The sequence below is a fragment of the Macaca mulatta genome, chromosome 1 (genome assembly GCF_049350105.2).
Source record: "Macaca mulatta isolate MMU2019108-1 chromosome 1, T2T-MMU8v2.0, whole genome shotgun sequence".
Taxonomy (NCBI): Eukaryota; Metazoa; Chordata; class Mammalia; order Primates; family Cercopithecidae; genus Macaca; species Macaca mulatta.
The window spans coordinates 116,414,092-116,429,819 of NC_133406.1; the positions used below are offsets into that span (position 1 = coordinate 116,414,092).

Below are 15,728 nucleotides of genomic sequence, written 5' to 3' on the forward strand. Positions count from 1 at the left end.
TTGCCATTAATAAGCGCTATAGGGAATGCTGGTAGGTATGCGATGGTAGAAATGTATTCATCCTGTTTAAGGTTAACCATATAAACGTACACAAACTGACCCAGATCATGTTTTTCTGGAACAGTCAAGTCAAGGATAAACTGACTGCCAGAAACAACCAATGTAAAAATATTTATTTATTCTTAGCTGTAGTGCTTGGATCCCAACACATCTCACTTAATTGTCCCAGTGTATGCTACTACAGCAACACACCTGCTACACTGAAATTGACCAACAGAAACCTTTGGAGATTGGCAGTCCGTGTTAGCTCACTCAGCGCCTGGATTGGCTGGTTTAATGGGGGTGGGGAGCGCAGCCCTCTTTCCTCTCTTCCACCAAGGTTTCTTCATTGGATTGACCAGCTGTCAGGTTGAACGCAAACCTGCCTCCTTTTGGTGGTGTTTGTCTGGATCGCAACAGAATAGCTGGGGGGAGAGCCTCCCACCATGAGCTCCGATTGGCGGGACTCAACCTTGGTGATTTCTGATTGGCCCAATGAAGAAACACCAAGGTAGGTTGCCTAGTGATCCTGAGGAAGCTGATGTGTTATTCCTTTTCTGCATCGAAGGATCAGGAAGTTTGTGCTCTCTGCGTGGAAGTTTTTCACCTACTAGGACGGGGGTGGGGTGGGGGGAACAGGTGGCCCCCTAAAATACAGCACAAGCTACAGCCTGCGTCCAGCCATAACCCAGGAGTAACATCAGGTAAGCAACGAGAAAATTACATTTCCTAACGTCCCTTCCCCACCCCCCAAAAAAACCTCTAATTTTTAAAATTATTATTTTATGGGGAGGAAAAGGTTTTTATTCATTTGGGCCATTTGTTTTCTTTCAAGTAGGATTTTTAACTAGTAAATGTCCAGGTGAAACTAATTTCTCAAAGAAACCGCCCCACCCCCTCACCCCCACCCCCGCCCCGCGAAGGTTTAAAGTTTCTTGGATTGATTTAGGAAATAGTCCCTATTCACAGTGCCAGATAGGCTTAGTGCCCTTAAGCATTTATTTCATGGTTCTCTTCCTCCTTCGCTCTTCTTCCCACCTCCCATAACAAATAATATTTGAAATATACCCTTGTACAAAAAACCTTTTGTAGCTCACTTCATTTGTATTTCTATTTTAAATGTTCACATGCACTTCTGAGTATTCATGTTAATCAATATACATTTATCGAGCAATTACAACGTTAAAGACACTGCTAGTTGCTATGGAGAGTATAAAAACCCAAGAAGACAATATCCCTGTTCTCAAGAAGTTTACAGTTGAGAGACAGCTATACCAAGAGAAAGACTATAATAAATACTTTAAAGGAAGTGAGTATAAATAAAGCTCTGTGAAAGTACAGCTGAGGGAGTGGCCATGAGACATGTAGGTAATAGAAAAGAGGAAGTCACTTAAAGGCCTTCACAAGGCCTTTAAAGAATGGGTAGAAGGTAGAGAGGAAGAGAAAAGGGTGAGGACCCCAGCAAGTACAGAGGAGCAGAAGCAGAAAGAAAGCATGAGACGTTTTTGAGAAAAAGTTTGGCAACAGTACTTATGGGGAGTAATGGGAAATATTGCTAGAGGAGTAGAAACGAGTCTAGTCATAGCAACTATTAAATACCATTATTTTGATCTTGAGAAAGATACTCCTTTATATAATTGCTGATTTTAAATACTTGTTGTATATTATCTTAAAAACTGATTTATCTAGGTTTATATAAAATAAAGTATGCTAACTATAAACTTTATCACAAATGATTTAGTGCAGTTTCTTTTGACTGTAGTACATAGAATAAAAGACATGTTCTTTGATTTTTTTAAAAAAAATTGAGAAAGAATTTGTTAATCTTTCAACACTCTCTTGCCAGTAATTTTTGTTTGCAGCTCCTTGTGTATTTGCAAGATGTGGCTAGCCAGGACTAGAGCTGCTAAGTTTACTGACTGTGGAATTACTACACATGATTTTCTGAATGTTATTGTCTAGACTTGTGATCTCCAAAGTGAGTATATGAAATGAGTTATTAAGGTATGGGAAGGAAATCTAGAACATGTATTTCTATTTAGTTTTTCATATTCTTTTTTACTTTCTATTTTTTTGTGTATGTTTTATGATGTAGTACCATTGAATGTTTATAGAAATTAGATACAAATTATTGTATGCATTTTGGGGCTGGATGCTCACAATTTTTTGTTGTTCCATCTTACTTAACTTGGGATCCATTTTGTGAAAGAGGAGTGACAATGGTGGACATTCACTCCTTCTTTATAGATTATGCAGAAAAAATCAGCAGACTTGGCCGGGCTCAGTGGCTCATGCCTGTAATCCTAGCACTTTGGGAGGCCCAGGCAGGCAGATCACTTGAGGTCAGGAGTTTGAGACCAGCCTGGCCAACATGGTGAAACCCTGTCTCTACTAAAAATACAAAAATTAGACAAGTGTGGTGGCACACACCTGTAATCCCACTACTCAGGAGGCTGAGGCACAAGAATCCCTTGAACCTGGGAGGCAGAGGTTGCAGTGAGCCAACATCGCACCACTGCACTCGAACCTGGGCAACAGAGCGAGACTCCCTCCCGAGAAAAATAAGAAGAAGAAAAAGAAAAGAAGAAGTCACCAGGCTTGAAAGATGATCATTTATACTGGACTTTAGAATTACCCATTTCATCTTTTGTCAGTGCCATCTGTGAAGTCCAAGCTATTGTACTTTGGAAAAGATACTGTATTACCCACCCACTTTTTCTAGTCATTACTTTCTATATTTAAATCTGTAAATATTTCCTATTTTATACATGTTTAGTATGCATGTATGAATATATGATTTATTTACATAAGCATACATATGTATTTTTTTTCACTACTCCCTCCAGAAACAGGTGAGAATGACCACTTTAACTCATCGGGCCCGTCGCACTGAAGTAAGCAAGAACTCTGAAAAGAAGATGGAAAGTGAGGAAGACAGTAATTGGGAGAAAAGTCCAGACAATGAAGATTCTGGAGACTCTAAGGATATCCGCCTTACTCTTATGGAAGAAGTATTGCTTCTAGGACTAAAAGATAAAGAGGTAATGCAATTAGGTTTGCTAGGCTATCTCAAAGACTATTAAATATTGGAATGTTTTAGGAAGTAATCTAATGGAATATATTTAATACTAAATTGGTCTTAGAATTGTGCTCCAGCCATCTGAAAGATGGAGGAGTTGGGACAGTGACTGTTACTTGGAGGGTAAAAATCCAGAAGTATAATTACGTGAAGTGTATTTAATTCAAAATTACTCCAAAATTTTAGAAGATATAAGAGAGGAGGATATAGTATAAAGTTTTGTACTTGTAGTTTCCCAAGTCAGATTAAAGGCAAAATAACAACCGCTTATTAAAGTAAGAAAGAGGGCCCAACACATCGAAGTCTTCTTCAGCTTTGAGGAGAAATAGTCTTTTAAATGAAAAGACAAGGAACATGTGTGATTAGCTGCCTTACAGAAATAAACAATTGGTAGGTTTCTTATAGCAGAAATAATTTTTTTTTTCCTCGTGCATCTTTATAAGTCAAATATCAACAATTGGATCGGGCACAGTGGCTCACGCCTGTAATCCCAGCACTTTGGGGAGCCGAAGTGAGTGAATCACTTGGGGCCAGGAGTTCAAGACTAGCCTGGCCAACATGGTAAAACCCCGTCTCTACCCAAAAATATAAAAATTAGCCGTGTGTGGCGGCTTGTGCCTATAATCCCAGCTACTCGGGAGGCTGAGGCAGGAGAATCGCTTGAACCTGGAAGGCAGAGGTTGCAATGAACCAAGATTGCACCACTGCATTCCAGCCTGGACAACAGAATGACCCTGTCTCAAAAAAAAAAAATATATATATATATATGTGTGTGTGTGTGTGTGTGTGTGTAGTTTTATATATATATATACACACACATACATACACATACATAAACAATAGAGGATTATTTTAATTTTTAAAAATTTTTAAAAATAATTTTAGCTTTTGCCTTTTTTCCCTAAATGTCTCCTTATTTAATGGAACATTTATTTTATACTATAGTTAGTCTTGAGATCCTGAGTCTTGTGATATAACCAACAGTTTTCCTGGCTTGTCTACTACTAGTATACATCATCATCCTTCATTTGTAACTTTTTACTGTGTTTTCTCATCACACTAGTCCCTCATGAAGAAGTTACGAAGGTAACATTTTAAACAATCTGCTTTCTTTCCAGGAAAGCCTTAGTAAATAACACCCCTACACATACACATAAAAAGAGGTGTATTTATTACTGGCCTCAGTTTTGAAAACATATAAAATTAGAATGTTATTTTAGATTTTAAAAATACTGTATTTGGATTTGATAATTATCCTTAGCTAGAAGTAAATTGGCTGCATACAAGTAGTAACAGCTCTTCTTTTCTACATCAATTCTTCGACTTGGGAATACCATTGTTGTTTAGATTTTGCCTTTCATTTATTTACTATTTTCCTTTTTACTTTTTTTCTTGTTAAATTAACAACTTGAACAAAATTTACAAGACCAGTTATAGTCTGTGTATTGTTAAAACTAATATTAGAGACATGCTTATTGTGTACCTGGCCAAGATGTAGGTATATCAGAAATTCTTGCCCAGAAATATGTTTTCCTGTTTGCTGAGAAGTTTATGAGGCTTCAGTTTTATAAAAGGCAAATAAGCGAAAAGGCAAAACCAGCTCTCCAAGAGAATGTCAGAATAGGACTGAAGATTAGGTGGTATAAATACTCTTTTGAGACGTTTACACATTACCTAGGAAACAGTCACTGATTGTAGAAAAAGAGGATATAGAACTAAAAGCTATTTGGTTTGTTTTAGCTTTGAATAGGAATGATTAATTTCCTGCTGACCTTATGCACTGGAATTTTTGCTTTTGAGCTTGTCTTCTTATGTTTATAATGGTTAATATAAATTTTAGGAAATAGAATAAAAAGTAAAGCAGCTCATTGAGAGCTATGGCCATGGACCGTACTTGATATATTGGTGAGATACTGTACAAAATGAGTAGATGGCTGGATGCAGTGGCTAATGCCTGTAATCCCAACACTGGGGAGGCCAAGGTGAGAGGAATGCTTAGGCGCAGGAGTTCAAGACCAGCCTGGGCAACATGGTAAGACCCTATCACTACAAAATATTTAAAACAAAAAAATTAGCTGGGCATGGTGGCACATGCCTGAAGTCATAGCTACCCAGGAGGCTGAGTCAAGAGGATTGCTTGAGCCTGGGAAGTCGAGGCTTCAGTGAATCGAAATTGTGCCACTGCACTCCAGCCTGAACAACAGAGCGAGGCCTCAAAAAATAAATAAATAAATATTAACCACCTTTTGAATTGCTCTAATTTTATTTTTGAGGATAGTTAACAAATATTTAGCTTTCATTTGGCTCAGGAAGAATAAAAGACAATAAATCCTTAGGTGTAAATGAATAGAAGAGATCAAACATTTTATCTAAGTAATAGTAGTTATAAAAGGCCAGTTATATAACTATCTCTAAAAATATTAAATTGATCTCCAACTGTACTTATTTTTTTCTTATCTCGCAAACTATCAATAGATTCATTTAATCAATATTTACTGTGATTGAGGACACCCATTATGTGCTTAACATTATGCTAAATATTAATGCTAAGGTAAATATAAAATAGTATAGTATATGGTGCCTGCCTTCGAGAAACTTGCATTCTAGCTGAAGAGACAAAAAGATACATACTTTTTAAAAGTTAAGTAACCCAAAGGTCCATCAACAGCAGAATGGATAAAAATGGATCATCAAAAAAAAAATGAATCATCCATTTGTTTAAATGAGTATAAATATGTTTTCTATACAGAATGAAAATGAACATTGTTATACAACATGTACATTTCTCATGTTCAATAAAGAAAGCCAAACACAAAAATATACATACTGAATGATTCCATTTATATGAAATTCAAAAAACTATTGTATTTGAGATTGCATATTTAGGTGGTATAATTATAAAGAAAATCAAGCCAGGAATTACTATAGTTTTTAGAATAGTGGTTATCTTTTTGTAAGGGATAGGGGAAGGAAAAGGGTGTTACTAATTAGGGAGGAAAATGAAGAGGATTTCTAGATAGTAACAATTTTCTGTTTCTGGACCTAGAGGAAGTTTATTAGTTTTGTTTTTGTTTTTGTTTTTGAGACAGTCTCACTCTGCCGCCCGGGTTGGAGTGCAGCAGCACGATCTCAGCTCACTGCAACCTCCGCCTTCCAGGTTCAAGCAATTCTCCTGTCTCAATTTCCTGAGTAGCTGGGATTACAGGCGCCCACCAACATGCCTCGCTCATTTTTGTATTTTTAGTAGAGATGGGGTTTCACCATATTGGTCAGGCTGTCTTGAACTCCTGACCTCTCAGGTGACCCATCCACCTTGGCCTCCCAAAGGGCTGGAATTATAGGTGTGGCCTCCCAAAGTGCTGGGTTTACAGGCGTAAGCCACTGTTCCCAGCCTTTTTTATTTATTTATTTAGTTAGTTAGTTAGTTATTTAGTTATTTATTTTTGATACGGAGTCTTGCTCTGTCCCTCCTGGCTAATTTTTATATTCTTAGTAGGGACAGGTTTTCACCGTGTTAGCCAGGCTAGTCTCGAACTCCTGATCCCAAGTGATCCACCCGCCTTGGCCTCCCAAAGTACTAGGATTATAAGCATGAGCCACTGCACCTGGGCCATAGATCTTCACTTTGGAATAATTAAGCTTTTTACTTTTGTTTTGTTTATTCTTCTGTGTGTGCATTATATTTCACAATGCAAAAGATTTTTTTTTAAGTAAACAACAATAAAAAGCAAGTTTTTGCATGTTAGAATGAGCCAAGGGAGTTAGAGAGAGGAGAAACCATCATGGGACAGAGTAATCCGGTGAAGAATAGAAAAAGGCAGTAAAACAAGCCACGCCTTTAAAAATGGGAGGATTAACATGAATGGAGAAAAGGAAACACGTTCTGGATGAGGGAACCTGAGTGAGCAAAGGTATCATGAGCTTGATGAGTTTGGGAGATAACTGAGTAGGCCAGTGTGACTGAAGTAGGTGGAGAACAATGGGATTCAAAATCAGTAAATTTGATTTGGACCAGATTATAGATTTTGTTACCAGGCAGAGACTTTTAGACTCTTTCCTTTAGGGAAAAGAGAATCAGCCTAATGAAAACAGTAAAGCCCATTTAATTTTTGTGTCCAGATTAGGACTTAATGACATTTTTATATTCTTTGTGAGTATATGTTTTAATGTGTATATAATTGCTTGTTTTTACATGGTTTGAGGTTTATGACAAGTCAAAAAAAAGAAAAAATCCTAAATGTTAAATTTTGTGTCCCAAACTCCCAAACTTTTACTGGAGAGTTGCCTAAGATCCTCTGTTTAGAACCCAATATTACCATTTTTTTTTTAGAAACTATGTCTCTTTCAAACAGGCACAGTGGCTTCTGTCTGTAATCCCAGCACTTTGGGAGACAGAAGGATTGCCTGAGGCCAGGAATTCCAGACCAACCTGAGCAACATAGTGAGACCTCATCTCTACAAAAAATATAAAAATTAGCCTGGCATGGTGTCATACACCTGTAGTTTCAGCCACTTGGGAGGCTGAGGCGAGAGGATTGCTTAAGCCCAGGAGTTAAAGGCTGGAGTGCGCCTATGATTGTGCCACTGTACTCCTACCTGGATGACAGAGTGAGACCCTGTCTTAAAGGAAAAAAAAATTATTCTGAGGGGTAACTACCACAGGCCGGTTTTAAAATATTAAGCATCTGGCCAGATGCAGTGGCACACATCTATAATCCCAGCACTTTGGGAGGTTTGAGGTGGGCAGATCACTTGAGGCCAGGAGTTTGAGACCAGCCTGGCCAACATGGCAAAACCCCATCTCTACCAAATTAAAAAAAAAAAGCATTAGCCGGGTGTGGTAATCACCAATAGAACAATATCAGCATCCTGGAAGGCTTCTCTTATGCCTGCCCCTAATCACATGCTGCCCACCTCCCTGTAGTTTTGACATGTATGTATATCCCTAAACAATATATTTTAGTTTTACCTGTTTTTAAACTCTGTTTTATTGGGTTAATATTTTAGTGTATTCTTTTATCAGTACAATGTTTGTGAGATTTATCCACGTTGTTGCATATAATTTAATTTAATACAGTTCATCGTGATTAATATTTCATTATGTGAATATACCACTATTCATTCTATGAGTTAATGCACATTCAAGAGTTCATTATGAACAGTGCTGCTAAGATTCTCCTGGTACTTGTCAGTTATCTTTTTTCAAACAATCCACTATTATCCACTATACATATGGGAATTATACGTATGAAATTCATGTGTATTTTTAATTATAAAGTATGTTAATGCTATGCTTTTTCAAGCTGCTGATGATCCTCCATCAGGTATAGTTCATCTTTATTAGCAATAGGAGATTAGAAGTAAAACTTTTTTAAAGCTGGTAAAAAAAATTCACTACACTAATCAAAAAGTTTTTTTTTTTTTTTTTTGAGACAGAATTTTGCACTTGTTGCCCAAGCTGGAGTGCAGTGGCACTATCTTGGCTCAACTGCAACTTCTACCTCCCGCATTCAAGTGATTCTCCTGTATCAGCCTCCTGAGCAGCTGGGATTGCAGACATGCACCACCACGCCCGGCTAATTTTTTGTATTTTTAGTAGAAATGGGATTTCACATGTTAGCCAGGCTGGTGTTGAACTCCTGACCTCAGGTGATCCACCCGCCTCAGCCTCCCAAAGTGCTGGGATTACAGGTGTGAGCCACCGCACCCGGCCAAAAAAAAGTTTTTAAAATCAGTCAGTCAGTCAGTGTCCAACTTATCCATTATTGGCTATGAATGAAGAAAATTGCTCTCGTTAAAAAGTGATTCAATCCTAAAACATTTTATTATAATTAAAATATTAATAGCAGGCTGAGCAAAGAGCAAGACCTTGTCTTAAAAAAAAAGAAAATAAAAGTCTAATTTAAGTTACTACCTGGTCTTACCTCTTAGTTTCCTGATTGTGCAAAATGAACAATAAGTCTCCCATTAGTTACTGCAATTGTGAATAGGGCGACTGTATCAGAAGGGCTTGTTTGTCAGGTTTTTTTTATTTAAACATAAGCTGTTAAAAAATTTTTTTAAACTTTTGTTTTTTATTATATCCAGGCATATTAACCCCAAATAACTACTATTGTTATAAAAGGAAATAAACTGGAAGACCAAAGACCTGTTTTAATAGTAGGAAAACATAGCGTAAGCTATTTCATTAAGATCTTCTCCCTAATTCTCCCAACCCCCAAATGCACACAGTACTCTTCCAAAATATAAAATATCTAGTATTGATATTGAGACAAAGCTGCCCACTTGAGTTTGGGATTTTGGCTGTAACCACTGTGCCTATAAACTTGCTGTCAGCCATTTCATCACTTTTGCCTCCATATTTTATGTTTGTATAATTTTCAAAACATTTTGTACTTTCCATTGTTTAATCCTGCAAGGCAGATATCATTCTGTTTATAGGAGTCAAAGTTAAATGATCATTTGGGCAATAAATTGTGGAATTTACATTCAAACTGACTCTGCAACTGGGCGTGGTGTTTCACTGTCTGTATTCCCAGTGGTTTGGGAGGCCAAAGTGGGAGGATTACTTGAGGCCAGGAGTTCAAGACAAGCCAGGACAACAAAGTGAGACTCAGTCTCTACAAAAAAGTGAAAACTTAGCCCTGCGTGAACCTATAGTCCCAGCTACTCAGGAGGTTTAGGTAAGAGGATCACTTAAGCCCTGGAGTTCGAAGTTGCAGTGAGCTATGATCACACCACTGTGCTCCAGCCTGGGCCACAGAGCAAGACCCTGTTGCAAAACAGGAAAAAAAAAAAACAACAAAAATAAATATCTGACTTTGCAGTTTAAAAAGGACATGCTGGCTGGGTGCGGTAGCTCACACCTGTAATCCTAGCACTTTGGGAGGCCGAGGTGGGCAGATCACAAGATCAGGAGTTCAAGACCAGCCTGGCCAATATGGTGAAACCCCATCTCTACTAAAAATACAAAAATTAGCCGGGCGTAGTGGTGCGTGCCTGTAACCTCAGCTACTCGGGAGGCTGAGGCAGGAGAATTGCTTGAACCAGGGAGGCAGAAGTTGCAGTGAGCCGAGGCTGCACCACTGCACTCTAGCCTGGGCAACAGAGCAAGATGCCGTCTCAAAAAAAAAAAAAAAGACATGCTTACAAAGCAAGTTTCACATGATTCTCTATATTTCTTCCTGAAATAAAGAGAATTGTTCAGGATCATTAACTGTTTAGTGTGACCCAAATAATTTCACCTCCTTGGGTAGATTAATATGGATTTTATCTTATTTATTTATTTATTTATTGAGATGGAGTCTCGTTCTGTTGCCCAGGCTAGAGTGCACTGGTGCGATTTCAACCCACTGCAACCTCCACTTCCCAGGTTCAAGCAATTCTCCTGCCTCAGCCTCCCGAGTAGCTGGGACTGTAAGGTGCTCGCCACCACGCCTGGCTGATTTTTTATTTTTAGTAGAGACAGGGTTTCACCATGTTGGCCAGGTTAGTCTCAAACTCCTGACCTTAAGTGATCCACCTGCTTTGGCGTCCCAAAGTGCTGGGATTACAGGTGTAAGCCACTGCACCTGGCCAGATTCATATAGATTTTAATTTATGCCTCCTATTAAGATAAAAGATTATTGTTTCATAATAATATTTGGCATATGAGTTATTTTTCAAGTTTTATCCATACCTTTCTTGTTCAGATGTTTAATACCCCAGCAAAGCTCACTCTTGGAAAAAGATTTTGGGATCCTATAAAAAACATTAACTAGACATCAATAATGTCAGAAAAAGGGAAGATACTACTGTGAGGAATTCTGAATGATTTTATTAGTTTTATTTTTACTTCAAATTTTCCATTCCATTGCTTCAAATATTAAGGAGGAAATAGGAAAATTCTATACATTATTTTTCTCTTCTTCTTTTTCAAACAAGATATTCTAGTCATAAAGGGCAACAAGTCCAAGTAAGAAGTTTGAATAACCCAACTGGCAAAAGGAAGATATGTTTAAAGAAGAAGTAAATAATATTTAATTATAATTATCATATTATTGCCAAGCACGGTGACTCACTATTTATCTAAAATCTTTCTAAATCATTGTTATGAGCTGAATGTAATCCCAGCACTTTGGGAGGCCGAGGCAGGTGGATCACCTGAGGTCAGGAATTCGAGACCAGCCTGGCCAACATGGTGAAACTCCATATCTATTAATAATACAAAAATTAGCTGGGCGTGGTGGTGCACGCTTGTAATCCCAGCTACTTAGGAGGCTGAGGCAGGAGAATTGCTTGAACCCATGAGGCGGAATTGGTAGTGAGCTGAGATCACGCCGTTGCACTACAGCCTGGGCAACAAGAGTGAAACTCTGTCTCCAAAAAAAAATTAAAATAAAAATAATTCACATCAGAAGGTCTGGTGTACAAATAGTCATTATTTTTCTTGTCAGTTCACTCTTCAGCTATAGATTAGAACCCATGTCACATATCTTCCTTATGGAAGGAGGAAGAGACTATTATACTAAAAAGAGATAAATATGAGTAAGTCAAATAGTGATTTGTTCTTGCATCTTAAAGCTTAAAACCAAGGGTGGGCATCGTGGCTCACACCTGTAATCTCAGCACTTTGGGAGGCTGAGGCAGGAGGATTGCTTGAGCCCAGGAGTTTGAAACCAGCCTAGGCAACATAGTGCGACCCTGTCTCTAAAAATAAATGAAAAATTTAAAAAGCTTAAGACTAAATGAATAGACAGGCCTCTTCTAGATTTTTCTGTGAGAGTAGGATTGTATTCGTTTGCTAAAGATGCCATGCTAAAATACCACAGACTTGGTGGCTTAAATGACAGAAATTAATTTTCTGGGGATTAGAAGTCCAAGATCAAGATTGATGGGTTTGGTTTCTTCTGAGATTTCTCACCTTGCCCTGCAGACTTCTTGCTGTGTCCTCTATGCAAATGCCTTCCTGGTGTCTCTGTGTGTCCAAATTTCCTCCTCTCAAAAGAACACCAGTCAGATTGCTTCAGGGCCCACCATAACACCCTCATTTTTAACTTAATCACCTCTTCTAAAAGCCCTATCTCCAAAGACAGATGTAGTCTGAGGTACTGGGGGCTATAACTTCAACATTTGAAACTTGAGGGGACACAATTCAGCTCATAACAATGATTTAGAAAGATTTTAGGTAAATAGGTTATGAAGATAATCTCAGTTATTTATGTACATCTGCCCAAAGGGCAGCTCACTCTCAGGAAGTATCATTAAATTGTGTAATGATGTGATTTTCTTTTCTTCAGTTCAAGTCAGCCAACATTTATTGAGTACCCTTTTTTTTTTTTTTTTTTTTGAGACAGAGTCTCGCTCTCTCGCCCAAGCTGGAGTGCAGCAGCGTGATCTTGGCTCACGCGTCCACCTCCTGGGTTCAAGCAATTCTCGTACCTTAGCCTCCCGAGTAGCTGGGATTACAGGCCCCCACCACCAAGCCCAGCTAACTTTTTTTTTTTTTTTTTTTTTTTTTTTGAGACAGAGTCTCGCTCTCTCGCCCAAGCTGGAGTGCAGCAGCGTGATCTTGGCTCACGCGTCCACCTCCTGGGTTCAAGCAATTCTCGTACCTTAGCCTGCCGAGTAGCTGGGATTACAGGCCCCCACCACCAAGCCCAGCTAACTTTTTTTTTTTTTTTTTTTTTTTTTTTGAGACAGAGTCTCGCTCTGTCGCCCAGGCTGGAGTGCAGTGGCGCGATCTCAGCTCACTGCAAGCTCCGCCTCCCGGGTTCACGCCATTCTCCTGCCTCAGCCTCCCGAGTAGCTGGGACTACAGGCGCCCACCATCACGCCTGGCTAATTTTTTGTATTTTTAGTAGAGACGGGGTTTCACCGTGTTAGCCAGGATGGTCTCGATCTTCTGACCTCGTGATCCGCCCGCCTCAATCTCCCAAAGTGCTGGGATTTCAGGCGTGAACCACCACACCCAATTTTTGTATTTTTAGTAGAGATGGGGTTTCGCCATGTTGCCCAGGCAGGTTGTGAACTCCTGGCCTCATGTAATTTGCATGCCTCGGCCTCCCAAAGTGCTGGGACTACAGGCATGAGCCACTGCACCCAGTCTTGAGTACTTCCTTGATGCAAGGCACTGAGAAAAGTAAGGAAAATATAAAAGTAAGATGCACTTATCTTCCTACAGAAGTGTAGGGATTTGATAGAGGAGAAAAGATATGTATACAATAACTATATAGCTAGACACAGTATGTAAGTACTAGGAGAAAGGTACCAAAAAAGTGCTGTAGGAACATGGAAGAGGAAGAAAGTCCGTGCCAGTTACTCATTAGTTTCTCTGTTTGCCCTTACCTATTCATAGTTGTCCAAGAGGTTTAAGGTAGGAATGGCAAATAGAAAAAAATACTGAATCAAAGGGTTTGAGGTTACTGTATTCTCTCTCTCTCTTTTTTTTTTTTTTTTTTTTGGTTTTTTTACTTATTTTTAAAAATTTGTCTAAGATATAAAAGTAATTTTATTACTTTTTAATATTTTAAAAGTGAAATACATTTACCCTAAGAAATTCAGACTGAGATCTACATGAGAACATGTTTTTTTGTTTTTGTTTTTGTTTTTTGTTTTTTGTTTTTCGTTTTTGAGAGAGTCTGTCACCAAGGCTGGAGTGCAGTGGCACTATCAGGACTCACTGAAGCCTCGCCTTCCCCAGGAGCAGGTGATTCCCCTGCCTCAGCTTCCCAAGTAGCTGGAACTACAGCTGCAGGCCACCATGCCCAGCTAATTATTTGTAATTTTTATAGAGATGGGATTTTGCCATGTTGTCCAGGCTGGTTTCAAACTCCTAGACTCAAGTGATCTACCTGCCTCGGCCTCCCAAAGTGCTGGGATTAAATGTGTGAGCCACCGCTCCTGGCCCTCCATGAGGACACTTACTGGGATGATACAAGTGTTCCAGATCTTGCTTGGGGTGTCAGATAAGATGAATATATGCTTTTGTCAAAACTCATTGAACTTAACATCTATGCATTTCACTCTGTGTAAATTATACCTGTTTTTTTAAAAGGTGTAAAGAAGAAAGTAAAAACCACCTGTAATCTTGCTTCCCAAAGATAACTACTGGTAAAATTGTAATATATATCCTTATAGACTGTTTTCAGTGCATATATATGTATACACAGATGCATAATTTTTTTTTTTTCTTTGAGACAGAGTCTTGCTCTGTCACTCAGGCTGGAGTGCAATGGTGCCTGCAGCTCACTGAAAGCTCCACCTCCCAGGTTCAAGCAATTCTCGTGCCTCAGTCACCAGAGTAGATGGGATTACAGGCGCCTGCCACCATGCCCGTCTAATTTTTATATTTTCAGTAGAGACGGGGCTTTGCCATGTTGGCCAGGCTGGTCTCGAACTCATGGCCTCAAGTGATCCACCTGCCTTGGCCTCCCAGAGTGCTAGGATTACAGATGTGAGCCACCATGCCCAGCCACAGATGTGTAATTACCAAAATATTGATTATAATCAGACATGTTATTTTGTAGCCTTCTTTTTCCATGTATTATAATGTGGACATATTTTATGCCAATAAATATAAACATACCCCATTATTTCTAATGGTTTCATAGGATTCCATTGAATAAATGTATATTATTGTTAACTTTAAGGTTAGTCTGCAACCTTCCTGAGGGCAGGAGTGTGTTTTCCTGGCTTTCTAAGCCCCACTTTAACTGACTAACCTTATTTCTCACTGCTCAGTCTACTTACCACTCTAGTCCCGTTTGTCCATTTTACATATTCCTGCCATGTTTCCTTCCCATATTTTGTTTTAAAGCCCATCACAAATCCAACACTGAACTTTACATTCTCTGAATTCCCTTGCATTTATCATACCTCTCAGTGTGCTTAGTTACCATCTTTTATTTTCTGATCTTTTTATCAGCAGTGGATAAAAGCACAGGCTTTGGAATCAGACACATCTACATTCAAATCCTGGGTCTACCACTTATCAGCTATATGACTTGGGCTCCATTTTCACATTTTTTTCCTTCATTCTTATTTAATAGAGATAATATTGACTTAATAGTGCTATTGTAGAATTAGATTAACTAATTATTTTTTAAAAAAAAAAGTTTTTGAAGCGGAGTTTCGCCCTTGTTACCCAGGCTGGAGTGCAGTAGTGTGATCTCAGCTCACTACATTCGCCTCCTAGGTTCAAGTGGTTCTCCTGCCTCAGCCTCCCGAGTAGCTGGGATTCCAGGCATCCACCATGCTGGCTAGTTTTTGTATTTTCAGTAGAGACGGGGTTTCACCATGTTGCCCAATCTGGTCTTGAACTCCTGACCTCAGGTGATCCACCTGCCTCGGCCTCCCAAAGTGCTGGGATTACAGGCGTGAGCCACTGTGCCCAGCCTGATTATATAAAAATTTTAACTCAGAGCGTGACACATGTAAATGCTCAATAAATAATAACCGTTATTATTATGTTTTTGTTGTTGTTTAAACCATTAGTCTTGGCTCTTAATTAAATGGTCATTTTCTTATGGCCAAAGAGACTTTAGTTGAATGCTGAGCATAAATAGCCACTTACATGCTTTAAAGTAAATATCTGTAGGATAGCCTTAAACTTTCAAAGCAGTAGTTTCTT

General features: G+C 38.8%; 1 protein-coding gene across 7 annotated transcripts in view; it reads left to right on the forward strand.

The window, feature by feature from the left end:
* Positions 1 to 436: 436 nt before the first annotated feature.
* The window catches only part of GOLPH3L (golgi phosphoprotein 3 like), a 52,210-nt gene continuing 36,918 nt past the window's right edge, over positions 437 to 15,728 (forward strand). For 2 of the 7 annotated variants that reach the window (XM_077985073.1, XM_077985274.1), the window contains exons 1-2: positions 553 to 743; positions 2,892 to 3,080. In XM_077985073.1, coding sequence (XP_077841199.1) covers positions 2,898 to 3,080 — 183 coding nt within the window. In that variant the 5' untranslated portion in view covers positions 553 to 743; positions 2,892 to 2,897. The other 5 variants (XM_077985141.1, XM_077985005.1, XM_077985211.1 and 2 more) reach the window with 5 other exon arrangements.